General features: G+C 34.5%; 1 protein-coding gene across 7 annotated transcripts in view; it reads left to right on the top strand.

The window, feature by feature from the left end:
• The window catches only part of PTPRD (protein tyrosine phosphatase receptor type D), a 1592809-nt gene that overhangs the window by 1359515 nt on the left and 212598 nt on the right, over positions 1–20696 (top strand). For 4 of the 7 annotated variants that reach the window (XM_055135922.1, XM_055135897.1, XM_055135928.1 and 1 more), the window contains exons 11-14: positions 15361–15549; positions 17511–17528; positions 19150–19260; positions 20650–20661. In XM_055135922.1, coding sequence (XP_054991897.1) covers positions 15361–15549; positions 17511–17528; positions 19150–19260; positions 20650–20661 — 330 coding nt within the window. The remainder of the gene's footprint in view (positions 1–15360; positions 15550–17510; positions 17529–19149; positions 19261–20649; positions 20662–20696) is intronic. The other 3 variants (XM_055135912.1, XM_055135933.1, XM_055135904.1) reach the window with 2 other exon arrangements.

Genomic DNA, 20696 nt, shown 5'->3' on the forward strand with positions numbered 1-20696 from the left:
CAATAGAAGGAGCATTAATCTTGCAGTAAACAGAAAACAAACAACTTGTACTGTGTTGAGAGCAGGGGGATACGTTGGCTTTCTATGCCAGTGAATTCAAGGCTGAGATAAGTTTTTTGCTTGTCAAGTAGCTGTCACTTTGCTAAGAATTAAAGATTGCATATTTCCTAAATTTATAACAATATGTCAGTATACTGCAAGTTAATGAAAGGGAACCACTGGGTTATTTTCAGCATGGAAGAACGTTCATTGCATGGGTACTGAATATCTTATCATGGGAAATGTATCAAATTAATTGTCTTGTAATATATTGTTCACTTTAAGGAGATCCTTAATGGCATTTCTTCATAGGGACGTAATGTGCCTCATTTCCCTTTCAGTTGGGAGGTCATGATTTAATATTTAGTTAGTTTCTTCTCTGGCTAGAAACTTCCCTGTAATACTCAGCCAATTTTAGATTTTAGGAACTAAATTATTATCAAGATAAATTGATGCATATTTTAAAAAAGGACATCTTCACTTCATTCTAAACTGGTACCCAGGAATCTATTGGCACACATGTAATAGCACTGAACTCTCGTGTGTTTATGCAGATGATCTTTTCTTGTCTTTATTATGAAACAAAGTTTATCGGGAAGAGGCTGACTAATATAATAGCATCTTCTACCCGTTCTTAAAGATAACTGTGGCTGTTAATTTGGTAGCTTATTTGTGCTTTGTACTTTATTGAACTCTGAAGCTGGTTATGGACAGACAGCTTCAAGGTGCGTTCCATCTGTTACAAGGTGCTTCAAGTGTATTTCCAGTTCTCTGGGATGTGAAAATATAGTGCATAATCCATCACATATTTCTATAAAATCATAACTGATAATTGTCATTCACTTCCCATCCTCAGAATATTACAGGTCTTGTAAAGCTAACCTTCATTTTATTCCCAGAACTATGGGTGCATATGCATATCAAGTTATCATTATGTCCTTTACAAATAACTTTAATTATATTTGATTATTGAACCTAAATAAAGCTGATGAGGAGAAAAAAATGGAACAACTCAAATCGGGTCCCCACCTTTTGCCATCTCCTCAACCATTTTTCTGATGTGGTTTTTCCTTACCTTGACACTGGATCATTGCAGTAACCTTATAAAGGACTTCTCTCCTTCCCTCCCCATTTTGCACCCAGCTCCAGGATATTTTTTCATATTTTAGTTAAAATGTGCTTTCAAAATAGAAGTTTCATGAACTGTAGCACTGTCGTCCCATTGTTCATTGATTTGCTCGAACAGGCACCAGTAACGTCTCCATTGTGAGACTTGTTACTGTTTTTGGCATATCAAATATGCCACGGGTAGCTTGAACCTGGATCCCTGGATCGACCGCGTGCAAGGCAAATGCCTTACCCGCTGTGCTATTGCTCCAGCTCAAATAAATAATCACTGTCACTGTCATCCCATTACTTATCAATTTGCTCGAGCGGGTACAAGTAGTGGAGGAATCGAATCTAGGTCAACCTCATGCAAGGCAAATGCCCTACCCGCTGTGCAATCATATATGTATATATATACATGCACATATATACGTATATATGTATATATGCATATATATAGTAGATTAGATAGATGGATGGATGGATAGATAGATAGATAGATAGATAGATAGATAGATAGATAGATATCGGCAGAGCCTGGCAAGCTCTCCGTGGCGTACTCGATATGCCAAATACAGTAACAATCAAGGGTCTCATTCCCCTTACCCTGAAAGAGCCTCCAATGTGGCACCGCTGGGAAGAATGAGTAAAGAGAGGCTGATAAAATCACAGGGCTAGGACAAATGAAGACATTACTGGCGCCCACTCGAGCAAATAATTGATCAATGGGATGGTAGTGATATATATATGTATATATACATATATATACATATATATAATTTCATTAAGGGATATTCCAAGTGCCATGGACTTAAATCTGTTTTGAAATTATTCTTTACCTTCCAGCTACTTCTAGAGAAGGACCAAAATATGTTAGAGATTCCCTTAGGTCTTGATGCTTCCCCTTGTTTCCTTCCTTTGTTCTAATTTGCTGAGTTTAATCTACCAGTGAAGAAGTTAGACAGAATTTTTGAATTTTCTCTGCAGGAACATGATATCTCTCTCAGCAGCTGAGGATAAGAGATTTTATTGCTGTAATTCAAGACCATCTTTTAGCTATATTTTTTTAAAATAGTTTCACTTCTGTCTAATTATTTTCTGTCTGAATTCTGTTTTATGATGTGTTGATATTTGTAATTTTTTAAAACTTACCAAATATGTTTACACCTGGTCTTTGGATTTAAATTTGATATCCTTAATATATAAATATAAAATTATTTGTATTCAGGGGAAATTTTCACCAATATATCCATAATACAATCTTGGAACATGGGAGTTATTTTAAAATATTTATAAGCCTTATTTATATTGATTTTTAAAATTTGGATGGGGAAAACTGATTCACACCTGGTAGTGCTCAGGGCTTACTCCTGGATCTGTGCTCATTGATCACTACTAGTGATGCTCATAAAAACATATGTGAGTCAAATTTGGGTCAGCTGTATACAAGGCAAAAACCTTACCTCCTATTTTTTCTGGCCCTGGCCTTTATTATTTAAAGTGAATCATCTGTGTGTGATGTTTGATGATGTGATATTAGCATATCTTTATAATTTTCATATTGTGATCCAAAAACTTTACCCATATTCTAATGATCTCCATTTGGACAAAGCAAATACTAAGCACAATTTCCTCTTAAAACTATGAGAAATCACACAAAAGGAATACAATGGTAAGCACTTCTTAAAATGTTAGAAATATCAAAAATCACTTTACTCTTTGTTTATTTAGACCCTTCCTCTAAACCACTGAAAAGTACAGGAACATGCTCATTATTGTACTGCAAAAATATGGAGGGTTTAGGAAGAGGGAAGCAGATTCCTATATCCCCAAAACAAATAAATAATTATATGCTTGGCCTATAGAACAGCACAGATTTCCAACCCCTAGGTATTTTAAGTCATTTTTATTTTTAATAAAAAATAATTTTATTTTTGAAGGTAACTTTCTGAAAATTTCATACTGTCTTAAACTATCTTAGATTCTTGGATCTATTGACATTATTTTTTCATGTTGCTAAGCAATTGTAAATGTAAAATGATGTTTCAAACTACTGATACATCTACATTTTCTTTTCATGAACTCGAGCCTTGCTTTTCAATCATTAATTTTAACCTAATGTGTTAACTAGCATTATCATCATTGATATAGAGTTGATAACATTTGAAAGGTCATTTAATTGATGTTGGTGTGTGCCTGAGGATAACTACCTAGCCAGAAGCTTTAGAAGTAAGTCTTGTTCAATTAAGATATTGATAATAGGCTTGAGATACAGTGTAAGCTTAAGGCACTTGCCTCATATGCAGTTGACTCCTGTTTCACATATGATCCTTAAGCCCTACCAAGAGTGACCCCTGAGCAAAAGCTAGGAATAAACCCTGGGTGCAACTGGGGTAACCCCAACACAAAACAAAATAAAAATAATAAGATAAAGGTCTATAAAATTTGATGTTAATTTAAATTATAATCATTCTTAATCTTACACCAAAACATGGAAACTACAGTAGAGATCTTGTGTTTCCAGAAGTAGTTGAAAGCTCCATATTAACTACCAAGCTAACACATTGTCTGATGCTCTTGAATCGAATATTTTCCTCTAAGCAAGAGCATTTTCTTACCTCACCATAAAAACTGCCAGAAATCAGAGTAAATAACTGATGTGATATAATGCACTCATACAGTTGTCTTGTTCCATTCATTTAGGACTTCAATTCAACAGCTGTCCCTACTCTTCTTTCTCTAATTGCCCTCAAAGGTTCCAGTTCAAAATTATATTTTTTATTTAACTGTCAGAAGAATCCCTCAGTTATTCTTTGACATTCATCATCTTAACCATTTTGAAGTTTACAGGCATTTCATTTCATTAAAAACAAATTTTGGGGGAGGGGTTGTTGCTGATACAAGATCATATTTAAATTATGAACCATTGTAAGCAATATGGTCTTGTTCTATTTGTTCGGCTATTATCAACAATCATCACTGTATCACTGTCATCCCATTGCTCATTGATTTGCTCAATCGGGCACCAGTAATGTCTCCATTGTGAGACTTCTTGTTACTGTTTTTGGCATATCAATATGCCATGGGTAGCTTGCCAGGCTCTGCTGTGCAGGCGGGATACTCTCAGTAGCTTGCTGGGCTCTCTAAGAGGGGCAGAGGAATCAAACCTGAGTCGGCTTCATGCAAGGAAAACACCCTACCCACTGCACTATCTCTCCATCAACAATCAACAATCATAGACAACAGAAATGTATATCTCAGTATATCTCATAGCTCTAGAAGTGAAGGTGCTGGCACCATTAGTGTATGTTGTGGGAACTCTTTTTGTAGGGAAACTGCTTCTTTCTGTGTCCTCAAGGGAGGGAACATGGAACTTCTCTGGGACCCGTTCTAAACTGGGACTAATCCCATTTGTAAGGGATCTACCCTTTCTTGCACCTAATTCCCTCTCCCATCTCCCAACTTCAAATACCATTACTTGGAGCATTAGGATTTAACATATGAATGAGGAAAGTCTATAACAAAATGCCACTGGCTATGAGAATAGTCCTATTATTGATGTTGTGAACTTTGATCCCTTGATTAATATTACCCCTGTGAGCTTTTTCCAATTTTCCTTGTTATTAAAAAAAAAAAATTACAAGAGAAGTGAACCCTGAGACTCTTCAGTTATTCTTAAAACATCAGTCTGGTATATTCACACAGGACTTTATCTTTTTCCCAGTGGGTTATACTTTATTAATGTTTTTTTAAAGAAATATTATTTTGATCATTATCACATATTTGCTAATGTATGTTCTTTCATGATGACGTTATCCTTTTAACATGGTCCAGGCACCCTTTGAAAATTTTCCTGTCCAACAGATAACTAAAAGATACCTGCTGTACTTTCCTGGCTTCACTGAATTGGTCACTTCTTCCAAGAACCTCTATTTCCTTTTACCTAGAAGTCATTTTTACAAACAAAGAGCTGTATTTAAGTTTCAATCATTGCTATCAAGTGCTGCTGCCTTTCCTCAATATCAAAAGTCACATAGCTTTAGAGAATATGTTTGATATGTTTATATAGGGAACCTGTGCATTCAAGTTAATTTGAGATTATATCTAGTAGAAACCCAATATGCATATTTTTATTATTAAATTTTTTATTGTGGGGTGTCGCTGAGCTTGGGGCTTACTTCTAAGTTATTGCTCAAGAATCATACCTGGTTGTGCTCAGGGGACCATAAAGGGTATTATGGTGGAATTTGAGTCAGACTCAAGCAGAACAACCATATTATCCCGTGCACTATTGTCCCTCCAGTCCTAATATGTATAATTTTAATACCAATACCTCACAAAGCAATCTAAGAATACAAAATACATTCTAGATTTATTTTTATATAATAATGGTGGCTTACACTTCTTTATTTTATTTATATTCATTATTTTAGTGAGGCATATAGGATATTCTTGGCCCATTTGTTTTGAGTTTATTAGAATTCTTAAATTTTACAACATCAGCAAATAATGGGATAGATGTCAAATCAATTGTCTTTCCATGTTTATTTTCTTTGTTCCTTTTTCTGAAGAAAAATGATAGAATTATCAGACTTTAGAATTAAATTATCAAACTTTAGATATATTGTCTATTTTTCTTAAAAGTTCATATTTTAAAATGTAAAATTTATGTATGGGACAAGAGCAGTAGTACAGTGGGTAGGGCACTTACCTAGTGTGCAGCCAACCCAGGTTCAATCTCCGCATCACATATAGTTCCCCTTGCATTACAAGGAGTAAATTTCTGACTGTAGAACAAGGAGTAACCCCTGAGCATCACTGGCTGTGGCCCCCAAACCAATATAAACAACAAAAAATAAAATTATGTAAACAATTAAGTTAGTATTCAAATATGGAAGTAATATGAATGATTTATGGGGCATCATGACACCTGCTCATTAGTTAAATTAAATCAATAGAAAGCAATAGGATTTGTGAAAGTGGATGGTTATTAAATTTTGTTATCTTAATGAGATTTACACTCAAGAAGGGAATAAAGTGTAACCCTGATTCCCAAATATTTACTTAACTATCCAAGTATTAATTGCTCTTCCTAGCTAGGAAAAAGCACTTCCTTTTTTTTTCTCCCCTCAATAAGTTTATCTAATTTTGGATCACAAAGACTTTCATCATTTGCTAAAGCCAAACACTAATAACAAAGAAAGTTAACTGACTTAATGCCATGTTAGATTATAGCTATCATAGTCATACAAATGATGATATAGTTTAACTTGGTTTGTGCTCAACTGTGTAGATATTACTCTGTGATTTGTAGCATAATTGTGTACATTGCTTCTAAACAAATTTGTTTTATTCTCTGCCAGAAATGCTTTGCAACTGCCTCAAATTGGGAAGAATATTTTAGAAAAGATTTCTTTCCTGGGTAATGTTCTTTGGTTAGTGCGCTGAATATTTAATCGCAATTAATGAGATTACTATAAGCTTATCAATGTCCAGTTTTCAACTCTGATGGCTTAATTCTATGAAAAATTATTTGAGCACAATTGGACCTAAAATCTTGCCTTAGATATACCTAAATCCATTCTGAAATAAACGTTTTTCTGATTGATTTATAGTCATAAGATTATAAGAATACCATTTGTACAGAATAACTTGCAAAAAAGGATCCTGGATTGAAAATTCATTTTATCATGTTCATAATTACTCTTGGGGAGCCAGATCTTATACCTATTAACTATTTCATTTAGATCTCATTTATTAGCTAATACTTCTTTCCTTCTTCTAGGTAATTTCTTTATTATTTGGAGTAACCTTTCACTTATGATTATAAATCACTTTATATTTTTCAATTTTATTCATATTTGTATCATTTTGATAATGGCCCAGGAGCTAAATTTTGCTGGAAGATGTTGGTTTCATTTTTTTTTTCTGTTTTCTTCGTATTTTCTGCTTTCAGTTCCTTATTCAATTTAGTTGCAGGAAGGCTGAGTTTGAATAATGTGGTCATGATGTCAAAACAACAGAAATTATACCCTGCTACCATCTGGAATGGTAAAAATAAAAGCCTTATTTACACAGTTTTCTTAAAGAAAAGAATAATAAATGTTTTCCCCCTCTTCAGGGACTGTATTATGGAAAGAAATGGTTCTTGTTTATAGCCTGGTAGTGTAGTTTATTCTGAAAGATAATGACATGGAATCTCATTTGATATTCAACTATGCACAACTCTAACCAGTAATCTCTCTTCTAAGAAAAGCTAATTGAGGTAGTCACCATTTGTCCCATGTTATGGAGGAGACCCCTTTGTGGCCAAAAGTCATAGAGTTAATATGCTAAGGTCACTTGTGTCTATCTTGTATCTTTTGATATTAGTCAGAGCAGAAACCCTGCCACTCACAGTCCTTCCAAATAAGTAGAAAGCATAGAAGTTTTGAAGATATAGGTACTGTGCTGAATTTGTGCTCTCTAAAGAAATTACTTTATTATTATCATTTTATACTCATTCACATTTTACTGGCTATACAGATATGGCCAAATTCCATCTCTTCCTGGGAACTAATGCTAAATAAATATTAAAAAATGGAATTTTAAAGCAAAGATGAACTAAAAGTTTACTTAGTGTTCCAATTATTTTCTTTCTTGGGCCTTCCATAATGGGTCAACTTTGATTTACTTTGCTCACTAAAAATCTTTATTTGAAGAACAGATGACATAGAGAAACTTAATGAAAAGGAAAAAGAAATACACCTAATCTAGAGTTAGAAGATTTGCTTTTACTTTGGTGTGTGTGTGTGTGACAAAATGTTGATTTTGCTGGTTCTTTGCAGTGTGCCTACTGAAAATGACAATTATCTGTAATCATTTTTTTAAAAGGTGCCACCTTTGCTATTTCCAGGAAACTTATTAAAGATCCAAATGGATTCAGTGTTTTGTAGTCTTTCACAATAAGGCTCTGCTGTTCCAAGTATTTAGTTATTTTTCGTTTTGGAGGAAGAAAATACAACAGTTTGGATTTGTTTTATTTATACAGTTGATCAATCAAAGAAAATAAAATACTGTTTCAAGGGAGAGATGAGTGTTTTATGAGCCTTAAAGAGGTTACTTGGCATAGAATAGATTCTGTCTTCTAGCTACAATGGAATGTCTAAATTTTTGTAATTAATTGCATGGAATATCTTTTATTTACATTTGGTTTCTTTTTTTATTTGATACTTGTTCCATCTACCTACAGAATTACATGCTTTGTTCTATTTATTATACTCTTAAAGCTTAGATAGATGTTAAAGTACTATCTGAATATTCTAACAAATACTGAGCAGTGCTAGGCAACATTTAATGCATTATCTTATATAGTCCTCCCTACTATGACCTCAGTGCTCTATTTACTACTTTTCTTTATATATGAAACTTTTATCACAATGAAAATAAATTCTTATGTGATTAGGATAAATTGAGTTTTCCAAGAGCATAATTCCTTTTACGTTTATATACAAACCAGGGGCTGAAGCAATATTACTAGAGGTCAGGCTTGTACCATGTATGTTAACAATTCCAGGTTTGATCCCCAGCACCACACATGGTCCTCCAAGCACTCTGAGGAGTAATACCCAAGTGCAGAGCCCAGAGTAAGCCCTGAGTATCAAAACAAGATATAAAAATCCACTGTCTTTACGTTGCAGAAATAGTATTGTAGTACAAAGTTTTAAAAAATTTCCCCATCAACTCCTTTGAGCCAAAGAAAATTTTACACATCACTGATAGATTGTAAGTGCATGCATACAGCTTAAGCATTTTGCTCATAATAAATTATAATTAAATTTATTTAATTGTAATTTTATAATTAAATAAATTTAATTATAATTTATTTAAGTTTAAGAAAATAGAGGTTGAGAATATAGCCTAGTGGGAGATCACTTTTCTCCCATCTGAGACAGATTTTGACCGTGTCACTGTAAAACAAAAGACTACTATAAGAAGGTAGGCTATAGTATATAAGTGTTATTCCTCTAACAGATAAGGGTGTCTCTTAGTAAATAAGAAGTCTGTAGCATTTTACTTTCCTCATATTATCTGTTAAACATTTTACTTACCCTTAGTTATTGAAAACTTCCCCCATCAGATCCGTTCGTCTTTCAGGGGGAAAAATTGTGATTTTTATAAATTTATAAATGGAATGGCTGGGAATGTCTAATGTTTTAAGATACCCAGTCTCTGAGAAATCTTTATTCTTGACAGTGGAAGAAGTACCTCATCATACAAATGAGTAATTCACTTTTTTTTTGTCATTGGTTTGAATATCAGGCATTTCATTATTGTAAAGATGATATAACAGGTCTTCTATCATGTTCATTTGCATTGTGTTTACTCTGACATTTTTGTCAGAGAGTTGTACTTGTGACTTATAGAAACTGTCAAAATATACAAAAATATGCTTCCTAGAAAGTTATGAAAACAGGAACCTAATTATATATTTCTAAGAGGCATCTGCAGTAAATTTTTAAATGATCTAAACTTACATTTCAAGTTTCAGCTAATAAAAATCATTTGATATTTAAATAAAACTTAAGGCTGAATTTTTAACAGAAAGCTCTTAACAACTTATTTTTGTTCTATAAGTAATACTGCTTAAAACACGACTAAAAAGAAAAAAATACATGTTCTAAGGGTTTTTGTCCATTAACAGACTTATATAATTTGATACTCAAAACATATAGTCATAATACCATTAAACAATGATCTGCTATTTATAACAGTATTCTTAAATCAGCTCAATGAGGATTTAACTGTGTCATGAGTGAATACTGAAAGGCATCCTAAGATTTCCTATATGCAATTGCTTTCAAATTTTCATTAAATACTGTGATAGTTAAAATAATAAAAAATAATAATAGCCTCAGCCCTCATATGTTTATAAGTTTAGTATTTTTGATTTGGGGAGGGAGGTAGTTACTCCCAGTGGTGCTCAGGGGTTACTCTTGGCTCTATGTACTGGGAGGTCACTTCTGTTTGTGTTCAAGGCAGCAAGTAGTGACAAGAAGTAAGTGTGGGACTCTCATATGCAAAGCATGCACTCCAATCCATGAATTGATCCCTCCAGCCCAAAGAGCTCAATATTACATGTTGTATTTAAACAAGTGTTTGTTGATAGCACTGTTACATTATCATTCTCAACAAAATCTCTGTGTTTCAAATGATATTTTAATGATCAGATATTTTAACAATCTTTCAATGCTGCTTTTCAAAAAACAGACTTGATACAAAGATTTTTAAAAATAGGAATAATTGCAATAAAACTGAAAATTTGAGAAAACTGCACCATTGGAAATAGTCCTTTATGTAAATATTGAATCTTTAGGGACCAGAATCGAAGAACCAAGCTGAATTTGTTCAGCTAATGTCCTAGAAGTATAAGCCAAGAAAAACTATAGGAAGGCACAGTGAATGAAGCTGTGGCTTTAGCAGGCTATTTGCTTTTGTGGGTTCCTCTGAAATAAGAGAGGTTCACTATTTGTGGCATTGGAGCAAAAGTAAAAGCTTCGTTAAAGTTGCCTATAGATGAACAATTAAAATGTTTTAACCGAGGAAATTATATGAAAGCCATTACTTGAGGACAAAATACCTAAATCACAACTCCCTGGCGAGCTGCATCAGTCCTCTCCATGTATTCCTTTTATAACATCTGGGTAGGTCAGGGGTTGGTAACAGAAGTACTACAGCAAGTGGGAGTTCCCTCTGGGAAATGCCGACAGTCTTTTTCCCCTTTTCCTTAATGGAACTAAAAGTTTCATATCAGCATATTTCACTAAGACACCAAACAGATTCAAAGAATGTGCTATATTTCCAGGTCTATTATAGCTGCCATTCCAAACAAAATATGTATGACTTCTACGATTCACTAAGCACAAGTATGTAGTAATTTGCCCTTTAATGGCCTCTCAAAATGACAGACCAAATGGCTTTGTGAAGGTCAAGTCTGATTTAAATTGTTGATGAATTAGTCGCTAATTCTGCATGATTGAATATTAATATGGAACAGTGATAAGTAAGGCACTTTAAAGCTTAATGAGCACATTAATGAATAGGACAAAATGTTTTTCTTTTCACCTCATGTAGAAGTTTGAAGTTACTAACAGATTAATTTGTTAATATTTGTTAGCAGCTTTTTCCTATGAAAGTTTACGTGGTTAAGGTAAAAAGAAAATTGATCCCTCCCCTTCAAGTTTCTGTTACTATGCATTTCAGGATCTGTCAAAATTGATGTTATCAGGGGCTGGAGAGATAGCACAGCGGGTAGGGCGTTTGCCTTGCACGCGGCCGACCCGGGTTCAAATCCCAGCATCCCACATGGTCCCCTGAGCACGGCCAGGGGTAATTCCTGAGTGCAGAGCCAGGACTAACCCCTGTGCATCGCCAGGTGTGACCCAAAAAAAAAAACAAAAAAAAAAACAAAAAAAAAAAAAAAAAAAAAAAAAAATTGATGTTATCAAATAACCAAGGCAGTTTTATATAAATCACTAATAAATGTAGAGGGTGGAAAAAAAAAAGCAATTAACATCTACTAAACTACACCCACTGAGATAAGCATTCCAATTAGAAATTTCATTATTTCAACAGTTCGTTTTATGTTGAATACTGAGTTTTATTGCCAAATACCTGACAGTCAAATTGGAAACAAGCCACAACTGTCAACTTGCAACAGCTCTGGCTATTCGAATCTGTTACATTGTGATGTTTCTCATGAAAATTTAATGAAGAAAGTGCATTGAAAGAGATTCTGTGCAAAGGGGGGATGGATAGAATTTAATTACCCTTATTAAAAATAAGAAAAGAGTGCTCTTTACATTCCCTGTCCCATTAGTATGCAAGAAAGATTATCTTTGTTTTGCACTTGTGTATATGAAAAAGGGGACTCTGGAGTATTCTTTATGAGCCAAGAAGGAAAAGAAAGGTCACGCAAATATATTAGGTTGTTTTGGGTAGGGCACAAGTCAATTTTGTCAGCTCTCCCTAAAGGTGAGGACTTCATTTCTTGTAAATGGTTATTAATTTAGATTTCTCTGGTAAGAGCCTACAATAAGTGTCTCACTGGTCTTAAGTCTTTGATACTTGCCACTGATCAGTACTGCATATTGAATTGGCACTTCAGAGAGATAAATTTGTAAAAGACAATAATGACTAGTAAAGTAGTGTTACTGTGGTGTGCTAATATAACTAGGAATCAAGTACTCGAGAGGAATCAAATGCATTGGAAAATACAGAAATAATTCACAAGTCCCAGGTGATTTTTTTATAAGCATAAGTTGATTGCTTTAGAAATAACCAAATCTAAGAGCTTTGAAAAATTATTTGTGAGTATGGTAATATTGTTGACTTTGCAGCACTTGAGGAAAATTACTTTCATATTTGAAACATTTTGGGTCAATACTTTCCAAGGGAGATATTTAATAATATAATGCATGTGTTATAATGAGTATTGACCTTTTTACTTTCTTTTTTTTCCACCCAAGCATCAGTACTATACTATAGATCTATATACATTGACAAAATCTTTATGACCATAAAGAATAGCCTGGTAAAATTTAAGTGAAATATATGATCAAACTTGGCACAGTCTAGTCTTCAGAATATGCTTTGTCCCATATGTAGTTGTAACTTCCTCTTGAAACTCTGAAAACTCATCTTGACATTCTATTCTGGTCCATTGTTTCTGCCACTTGGCTATTGTAGACCTCTGCTTGCTTAATGATGTGTAAGCAAGCATTTGGCAAAATTTAGTATCGTGTCCGCAAAATAGACATGTCTTTCAATTTAAGTAAAATGTAGTTTACTGAATCTAATTGTGTGTGTGTGTGTGTGTGTGTGTGTGTTTGGGCTACTCCTGCTGGTGCTAAGGGCTTACTCTGAGCTGAGTGCTCACTCCTCCCAGTCTCAGGAAAACATATGGCGTGCCAGAGATTGGTCCCAAGTCAGAAACATGCAACAAATGTGCCCAACCCACTGGGAAGTACTGTTTTTCTGCCCATTTTATGATTTTTTTGTTTTGTCTCCAACTTTAACTTGCTGGTGCGACAGGAAAAAAGAAAATATATATATATATATATATATATATATATATATATATATATATATATATATATATATATATATATATATATATATACTTCAGCGTTTTTTGGTCATTCATTAAAAAAAAACCTTAGTCAAGATGTATGCATTTGTTTTTAGACAGGTAAAGATATGCATTTTGTTTGAGACCCAGTATCTTAAAGATTTCTGTAAAGATAACTACAAATATAGAAACCTATGCATATATGTGAAGCAGTTTAGTCAGCACCTACACTTTTCTGTATTAGTCTTTCAATTTTCTATTAAAATTTTCTATACTTATAATTTGAAGACCCTTGCCTTTTCAGCAGCTTTATTCTTCAGTAGTGCAGCAATTTACATGGTTTTTGTTTCAACCCTCACTTTATTCCTTAACTTTTCCTGTAATGACTGTATTCCAGAAGTAGTTTCATACTGTGGGTGGCAGGAAAAGCTCCTTTTAATCAACGGGGTAGATTTACACTCAGGCTTAGGCATGACTGCATGTTCTCTTAACATCTCAGCAGTTCACACTAACAAGAATGATTGCCCTGACTGTGGAAACAGCTCCCTAGCTATTTGCATGTGGGAGGCCCAGATTTGATTCCTGGAACCATATAGTCACCTAAATAGTGCCAGGAGCAAACCCTGATCATTGGGAGAAAGTCCCATTTCCAAAAGCAAAAGTAGATCAATTTTCTTGTATCTCCATTGAGTTTTCTTTTTAGATTTAGACAATTTTATAAACAGGATATAGATTGCTAAGAAAAGAATATAAATTTGTATATTACATAGCATGAATCCCTTCTGTATACATTGGAAAGATCCTGAAAAGAAAAAAGAGTAAGTCACCACTCTTCTTATATGCCACATTTAAGTAACTTAGCAGGCATGAAGGGCATTGGGGAGAGGAAAGGAAAGGTCCGTTTGAGAACCTATCAGAGAAGATTCAGTTGTCAAAATTATCATTTCTGCTTTTTATCGATTAGATCTTCCCCATTCTCCTTACCTTGGAAGAGATGCCCTTTAAGAAGTTTTTTACTAATGTATTTTTAAACTGACCTTTGTTCTGCCATCAAGGATTTACTCATGAAACTCACTTTTTACCAAGTACATATTTTGGGATGGTACATTTGTGCTTCCCTACCATATTAAGTGATTTGGATATAAAAAAAATATGGAAGAACTCATTACACAGAAGGACAAACTTGTTTCATAGAGGGAGAACTAATTATATAGTGGAGAAAGCATTATATAGAGGGAAATTATAAATAAAACAGTGGCCTTAAGTACTCATTGCTATAGTAGTTATATTGTGACTTAAAATTAGATATTTTAAGTTTTGGAAAACTTTTTGATGAAGGAGTTTGGTTTGTATGGCTGTTTTATTGTCACATTTGTCTCAGGAATGATGAAAATTGTGTCTGAGCAAAAGGAAAGTTTCCTATATGGGAGAAATATGAAAGATTATCCACGACAGATTGAGAAAAATGGGGCCTGATTTAAAAGGACTTCTATTGTTTAGGCTCAGGAAATTAAGCTTATCCTGTGGACTTTAGGCAGTGGTGAACACATAGATTTGACCCGAACACACAGTGGAGTGGAATCATTAGTGGGGAGTGTTTCTTCAAGATATTATGTCTTGCATAGACATCAGAAATCATAGGATCCTACCCTAGACCTTGTAAGAGACCTGCATGGAGCAACTTAAATGCCCAACCTGATGATTTTATGTTTTTCTCCCTGGAGATTTTGAGTCCCTTTTGGATTGGTGACTTACAGACATTCGTTAGAGATGTGAGAGTGCTGTTACTTGGTCCACTTGACTGCCAAGGTGTATTTACTTTCCCTCAGTAGTACCAGACAACTTGATTTATCTCTTTCCCCATACTCTTTGTTCATGTACACGTCTAAGTTCTCCATGAGGATGTTGTTTTATACTAAGATTGTGCATTCTTTGGGCCAGGAACCGTATTGTAATGGTGTCTTAATTTAAGTCTACAGTGCTCCTGGTTAGTGTCAACTCTTCAACGTTACTGAGTAAAGTAAAAGGAAAAATTAACTCGGCACTAGTACTCTTGAATCTTGGGCATTTGACTTAATATGCTTGTATCACTTTTTGTCTTTCAGAGGATCAAATTCCCAGGGGCTTCCCTACAATTGACATGGGCCCACAGTTGAAGGTGGTTGAGCGTACACGCACAGCCACCATGCTATGTGCCGCCAGTGGGAATCCGGATCCAGAAATCACGTGGTTTAAAGATTTCTTACCCGTTGACACAAGCAACAACAATGGCCGTATTAAACAGTTACGATCAGGTAGGGTCTTGTTACTGTTCCTACTAACTCCTAGATATCTTTTTTTTTCTTTTTAAGTTTTGCTCTCTATTATTTTAATTTTATTTCTTTTTACTTTTTAGGTATTGATTTTTCTCCCTCTTCTCTTTCTCTGTTATTTAATGTGTTGTCCATGTTTGTGATGTCATGGCCTGTTTCAAAGTCGTCTTCCTTCTTTGTGTTTTGCGACTTCTGTTTAATCCACATTGCTCACTGCTGTGACTGCATTTTGGATATATATATTTTTAATTTACTGCTTTTCTGCAGTATTGGATGGATCCATGTTCTCTTCTTTCTTTCTTCTTTCTGTTATCTTTTGAAACAAAATGATTTCAACATTGGACTTCATTCAGACATTGCAAGGAGTTCCAATGGTTCTATTCATTAAAAATCAGAATGTTCATATTAAACACTAAAATGATTCCTTTTTATTGAAGTGTGTTTTCTCTGCCTTTTCTACATTTGAACTCATCATAGTACCCAAGTTTAGTAAGTTTGGTCACATTTGCTTTCTTTTCACTACTACATAAAACACAGAAATGCTGTCTCATAAGTAACAAAAGATATATTTTTAAGGGAACTTTGCAATGTATTAGTGCAAGAAGGGTAATTTTATGAGTACTAGTATTGTGGTGAGTGAGCATTTTCTACACATTACCCACAGTAGTGTGCGCCCACACTAAAGATTTTGACCCTCCAGTGACTGGATCTACAGAAGTCTGCTTTTGGTATAGACGCCAGCTTTTTCTTCTCTCTTTCTCTCTTTCTGCCCCCTTACCCATTTCTCCCTCTCCCACCCCCATCCTGAGTTTATTTCTTTGCTCTTTTAGATTTAAAATAGAGATAATTCAAGATTTCTTAAATTTTACAGTCTATCCATAGGTAATGTAACAGGGACCTATATTAATAAGCTGTTTACTTTGACATTGGTAGTAATATTGATATAGAATTCTAAGTTGTTTAACTGCCTGTCTTCCCAGAATTCTCAGCCTTTGGCCTGTCCTGTGATGTTAAAGCGTCTTGTTAACTGCCTCTTTTGCTTGTTGTCAGCAGAATTGTGTAGATTAGCATTCTGTTATTGTAAATAAAGACTTAATTATTCACATGTAACATAGATGATTTAGTGTATAAAGCTTTAATTCTGAAAAATTTGTACCAAATTATGAGGAATATAATAATATTTTTATGCTGTCTTTCTTCTCTCCGTATTTAAATCTCCAGAATCTATTGGTAAGTGCTTAGTTCTGAAGCGCACTTCACCCCCACTAATTTCCATATTCAGAATATTATTATTACTATTATTATTATTAATAATAAAATGCATGGCATGCATTTTACTAACTGTCAGTGTAGACACCAGATCTCTGTAGTGGCGCGCACATGTACACAACCACAAAATTGTTATCGTAAGAACACTGTATGAACAAATAGAATAACGCACACCTTTTCTCACAAACATAGCTCAGTAAGTAGCTTAATATATCCAGTCAAGTATTTGCTTCTAGTTAGTTCAAATACTTCCTCCAATAGTATATATATATGTATGCATATCTATATATATACTTAAATAGAGCAGTCAGTATTTTCCTAAATTATGTCTTTAAAATACTGTTTAGTCTTTTTTTCCCTTAAGAATATGAGGCATATGAGATATAATTCTAACCCTACATGACCCTAGACCTAAAAATTCAGTTGCTTCTCTGAGAAAGGCAATGCTGCCTATTGTGCTCTTTGCCCTCTGTGGTGTAATGCAACTTGCTTTTATGATCTAATAATACTATCTAATATATTCCTGTTTTACCAATATAGTAATTCAAGTTTCTTTTAAGACCTTATTTAATTCTGTAAATCTAATTTAATTCTTCTCCCCAGCCCTAGCCTCCTTCTTCTCGTACTAATGCTTCTTCTTTCTAATCTTATTTGCATTCATATTATCCACCCAGGTGGTACTCCAATAAGAGGTAAGAGTGCTGAACTAACGTTCACAGAATGATCTTACTCATTCTTTCTGTCCTTTCATCACTCCCATCTTTGTCCTGTTTTCAAAATCATTCCAAAAATGTCCATCAACTCTTTATTTTTACCCTCTGTTTCGTTTGGTTATGATCAGTGACTCTCATATTGTGAGTTTTCCTTTTCCTTTTTTCTTTCTCTCTTTGTTTTGTTCAGTTCTTTCTTTTTGAAAATAATTATTTAAGTTGTGATATGCTTCAAAGAAAGCATATCCAGGTCTTTAGACCACAGACCAGTCACAGCGTACCATCTGTCCCTCTTTTTTTCCTTTTCTTCTTCTTCCTTTTTCCTTTTTTTCTTTTTTTTTCTTCTTTTTCCTTTTTTTTTGTCCAACCGGAGAAAAAAAAAGATCATTTTTTTTCTTCCTTAGCTGTTCTTGTTCTGGACCAAAGCCAAGATGGTCTGGAGAACAGTGGCAGACATGCAGAAGACAGCCTGGAACATCTGCTTTTTGTCTTTATCTTTCAAAAGGTTTTTGCTTTTGTTCTTCAATTCTTTTTTCTCTTAATGTCTTAAAAGTCAAAGAATGACTCCCCTTTCCACCCGATCCCACTCGCCTACAACCTGACAGCAATGCTTTTTTCCCCCCCTCTTCCCACTTCTTTTTTTCTTGGATAACTCGCCTCTGGATTTTTGGATCTTCTGTTCTTCAGGCTATGGAAACAAAGGTGCTGAAATTCTTGGTGGTATGTGGTATTGCTGGTTTTTCATACTTTGACACAAATGTTCGTTTCTTTTATAATTCTTGTTTTGTATTTTTCTTGGGGTTTTGTGACACCACACTGCTAATCCCACTGGTGGATTTTGATGGGTGTCTTAGGGGATCCGTCTCGAGGTCCTCAAGCAGTGGTTGGTTGGCTCTTCCTTGCTGGCGTTGGCCGTGCTTTTTAACTTTGAACTTTTTTTTAAAACCTTCTAATTCAACTGCTCTTTGTTTTTCAGCAAATGTAATAAAATGATTGTAAGTCGTGGCAAATGTCTTTCTTTTCTTAAAAATCTGCATGTCTTAAGGGAGTTTTGTTTCTTTACGTACGTTTTCCTAACTTATAATGACTAATTTTAATTTTTTTGCTTTGTGCAGCCCTTTTTGTGCTTGCTGCGTATTTTTGGCTTTCTTCCACAGAAGACTTTCTTGAAAACCCGGCCTGGTTTTTTTGAGCAGACCTATGTTTTGCGCCACTTTTGCGATCCAAATGAAATGAAACAAAACAAAACCAAAAATTAATCTTTTGTTTTATTTAAAAGCCATACTTCCTTGAAGCAGTCTCACCCATCTTCATTTTATTAGTCTAGGAAATAAGAGTGTTAATTATGACTAGAAGTCTTGCTTGGGAAATGAGATATTGTTTTCTTATGCTAGCGTTGACGATGTAAATATAAAAAAAATAATCTCTATATGTTTTTCTCATCGCATCATTTTCTGTCTGTGCAACTTAGCAAGAGATTGAATCGACGTTGAGCGGACCTTCGCTTTGCGGGGCTTTTCATATTGTTAAGAGACTTAAGCTTTCTGAAGTAAGAAAGCCTTCTCTGACCATCTCTTTGGCAATATATTTTATATCCATACAGGCGCTCTTCAGATTGAACAGAGTGAAGAATCTGACCAAGGAAAATATGAGTGTGTTGCCACCAACAGCGCGGGCACTCGCTATTCTGCCCCTGCCAATTTATATGTCAGAGGTAGGAAAGACGTAACCCCGCCCTTGCTTCCTCATTCAGTCTCAGGGGCAGTTGAGTTACCTACAGGGTCTTGTGTTATGTCAGGATCTATCAGGTCAATGTCGTGTTAGTTACAGCAGCTAAAGTATATGTAGTGAATAGAGAAGGAAAAGCTTTGAATCCCAGTGTTAAAGAAAGATGACACCTTTTGAGTAGAATCCCTTCTGAACTTGAAGTTTGTAAGTATATTTGCATTTCACATCTTGATTTTGACTTTTGCCACATTAACTGAACTGGGCTTTGCATTTGTTTGAGTTTTTCTTTCCTTCCTTCCCTCCCTCCTTTTTTCTGTTGCTATTTCTTTTCTGTATCCTTATCAGCCCCTAAAATAATTGCTTGGTGTGCTACTAATCAGCTCTCTGTGCAAAGCCAAGCATAAAGGTGTTTGTCTTCAAGACTTCTGCGGAGCTCTAAGGAAAAAACTACTACCTTAAAAAGAAGGGGCTACATGCAAATAACACAATTGTATTTTCATACCTCGCTGTATACCTTCTTATTTACAAGTACACAGTGTTATGTATATGCGGTTGTCTATGCATATACACATACACAAACACACATTTTAAAAAATTGTTGACTTCTTACTTATTTTTCAAATTGCCATGGAACACAGATTGGGTTTTATTTTAATTATAGTAGTAGTTTTAGGACAAGAATGAATTATAAAGATACACTTCCTTATAAAGTAATAGAAATGATTAAATTTTGACTTATGAATGACTGTGCCTTTCATTTCAACTAGAATAAAAAGTATGTATTTATCCAGAGTTATCAAATACAGATTTTTCTAGGTTGATTGTCCGGTAGAAGTGCTCTTATTCCTGATCAATGTGTTATGAATAACCACAACAGCTGTGGGGAGGGCGGGAATGGGAATAGATAAGACGGGGAAGCTTTAAGATACAATAGTATAGGTTTCCTTAGGAAAATATCTAGCTTGATTTTGAAATTTTTGTTTGAGTAGTTCTGTTTCCATGGGGAAGTTTTTCTCTTTTCCCTAGAGTCTGGGGTGGGAAAATATGAAGAAACCATTTCTTCTCCAAATTTGTTGCAAGTCCTCGATCCTACTTTCCCCACAAGGATGACCTCTTTTGTTGCATGAGGCATGTCGACCTTCCACAATGAAAAAAATTTCAAAATGATGCTAGCTATTATTTCTAGTACCTTGTTAGTCTGTGAAGTACTGTTAACTTTTTTAGATGAGGTAGGAGAGATTAAATAGAGAAAATAAAGATGTTCACGTAGTAGTTAAAAGCCTTGATATGGCCTTTTTACTCTCTCTGTGTTTCCCTTGTTTTTCTCCTTTCCTCATTTCATTGTGTTCTGCATCAAACCCCCTACATCCCTCAGAGCTGCGAGAAGGTTGGTGTGTTTTTTTACTTTTTACCCACCTTACA

Source organism: Sorex araneus, chromosome 1 (genome assembly GCF_027595985.1).
Source record: "Sorex araneus isolate mSorAra2 chromosome 1, mSorAra2.pri, whole genome shotgun sequence".
Classification (NCBI taxonomy): Eukaryota; Metazoa; Chordata; class Mammalia; order Eulipotyphla; family Soricidae; genus Sorex; species Sorex araneus.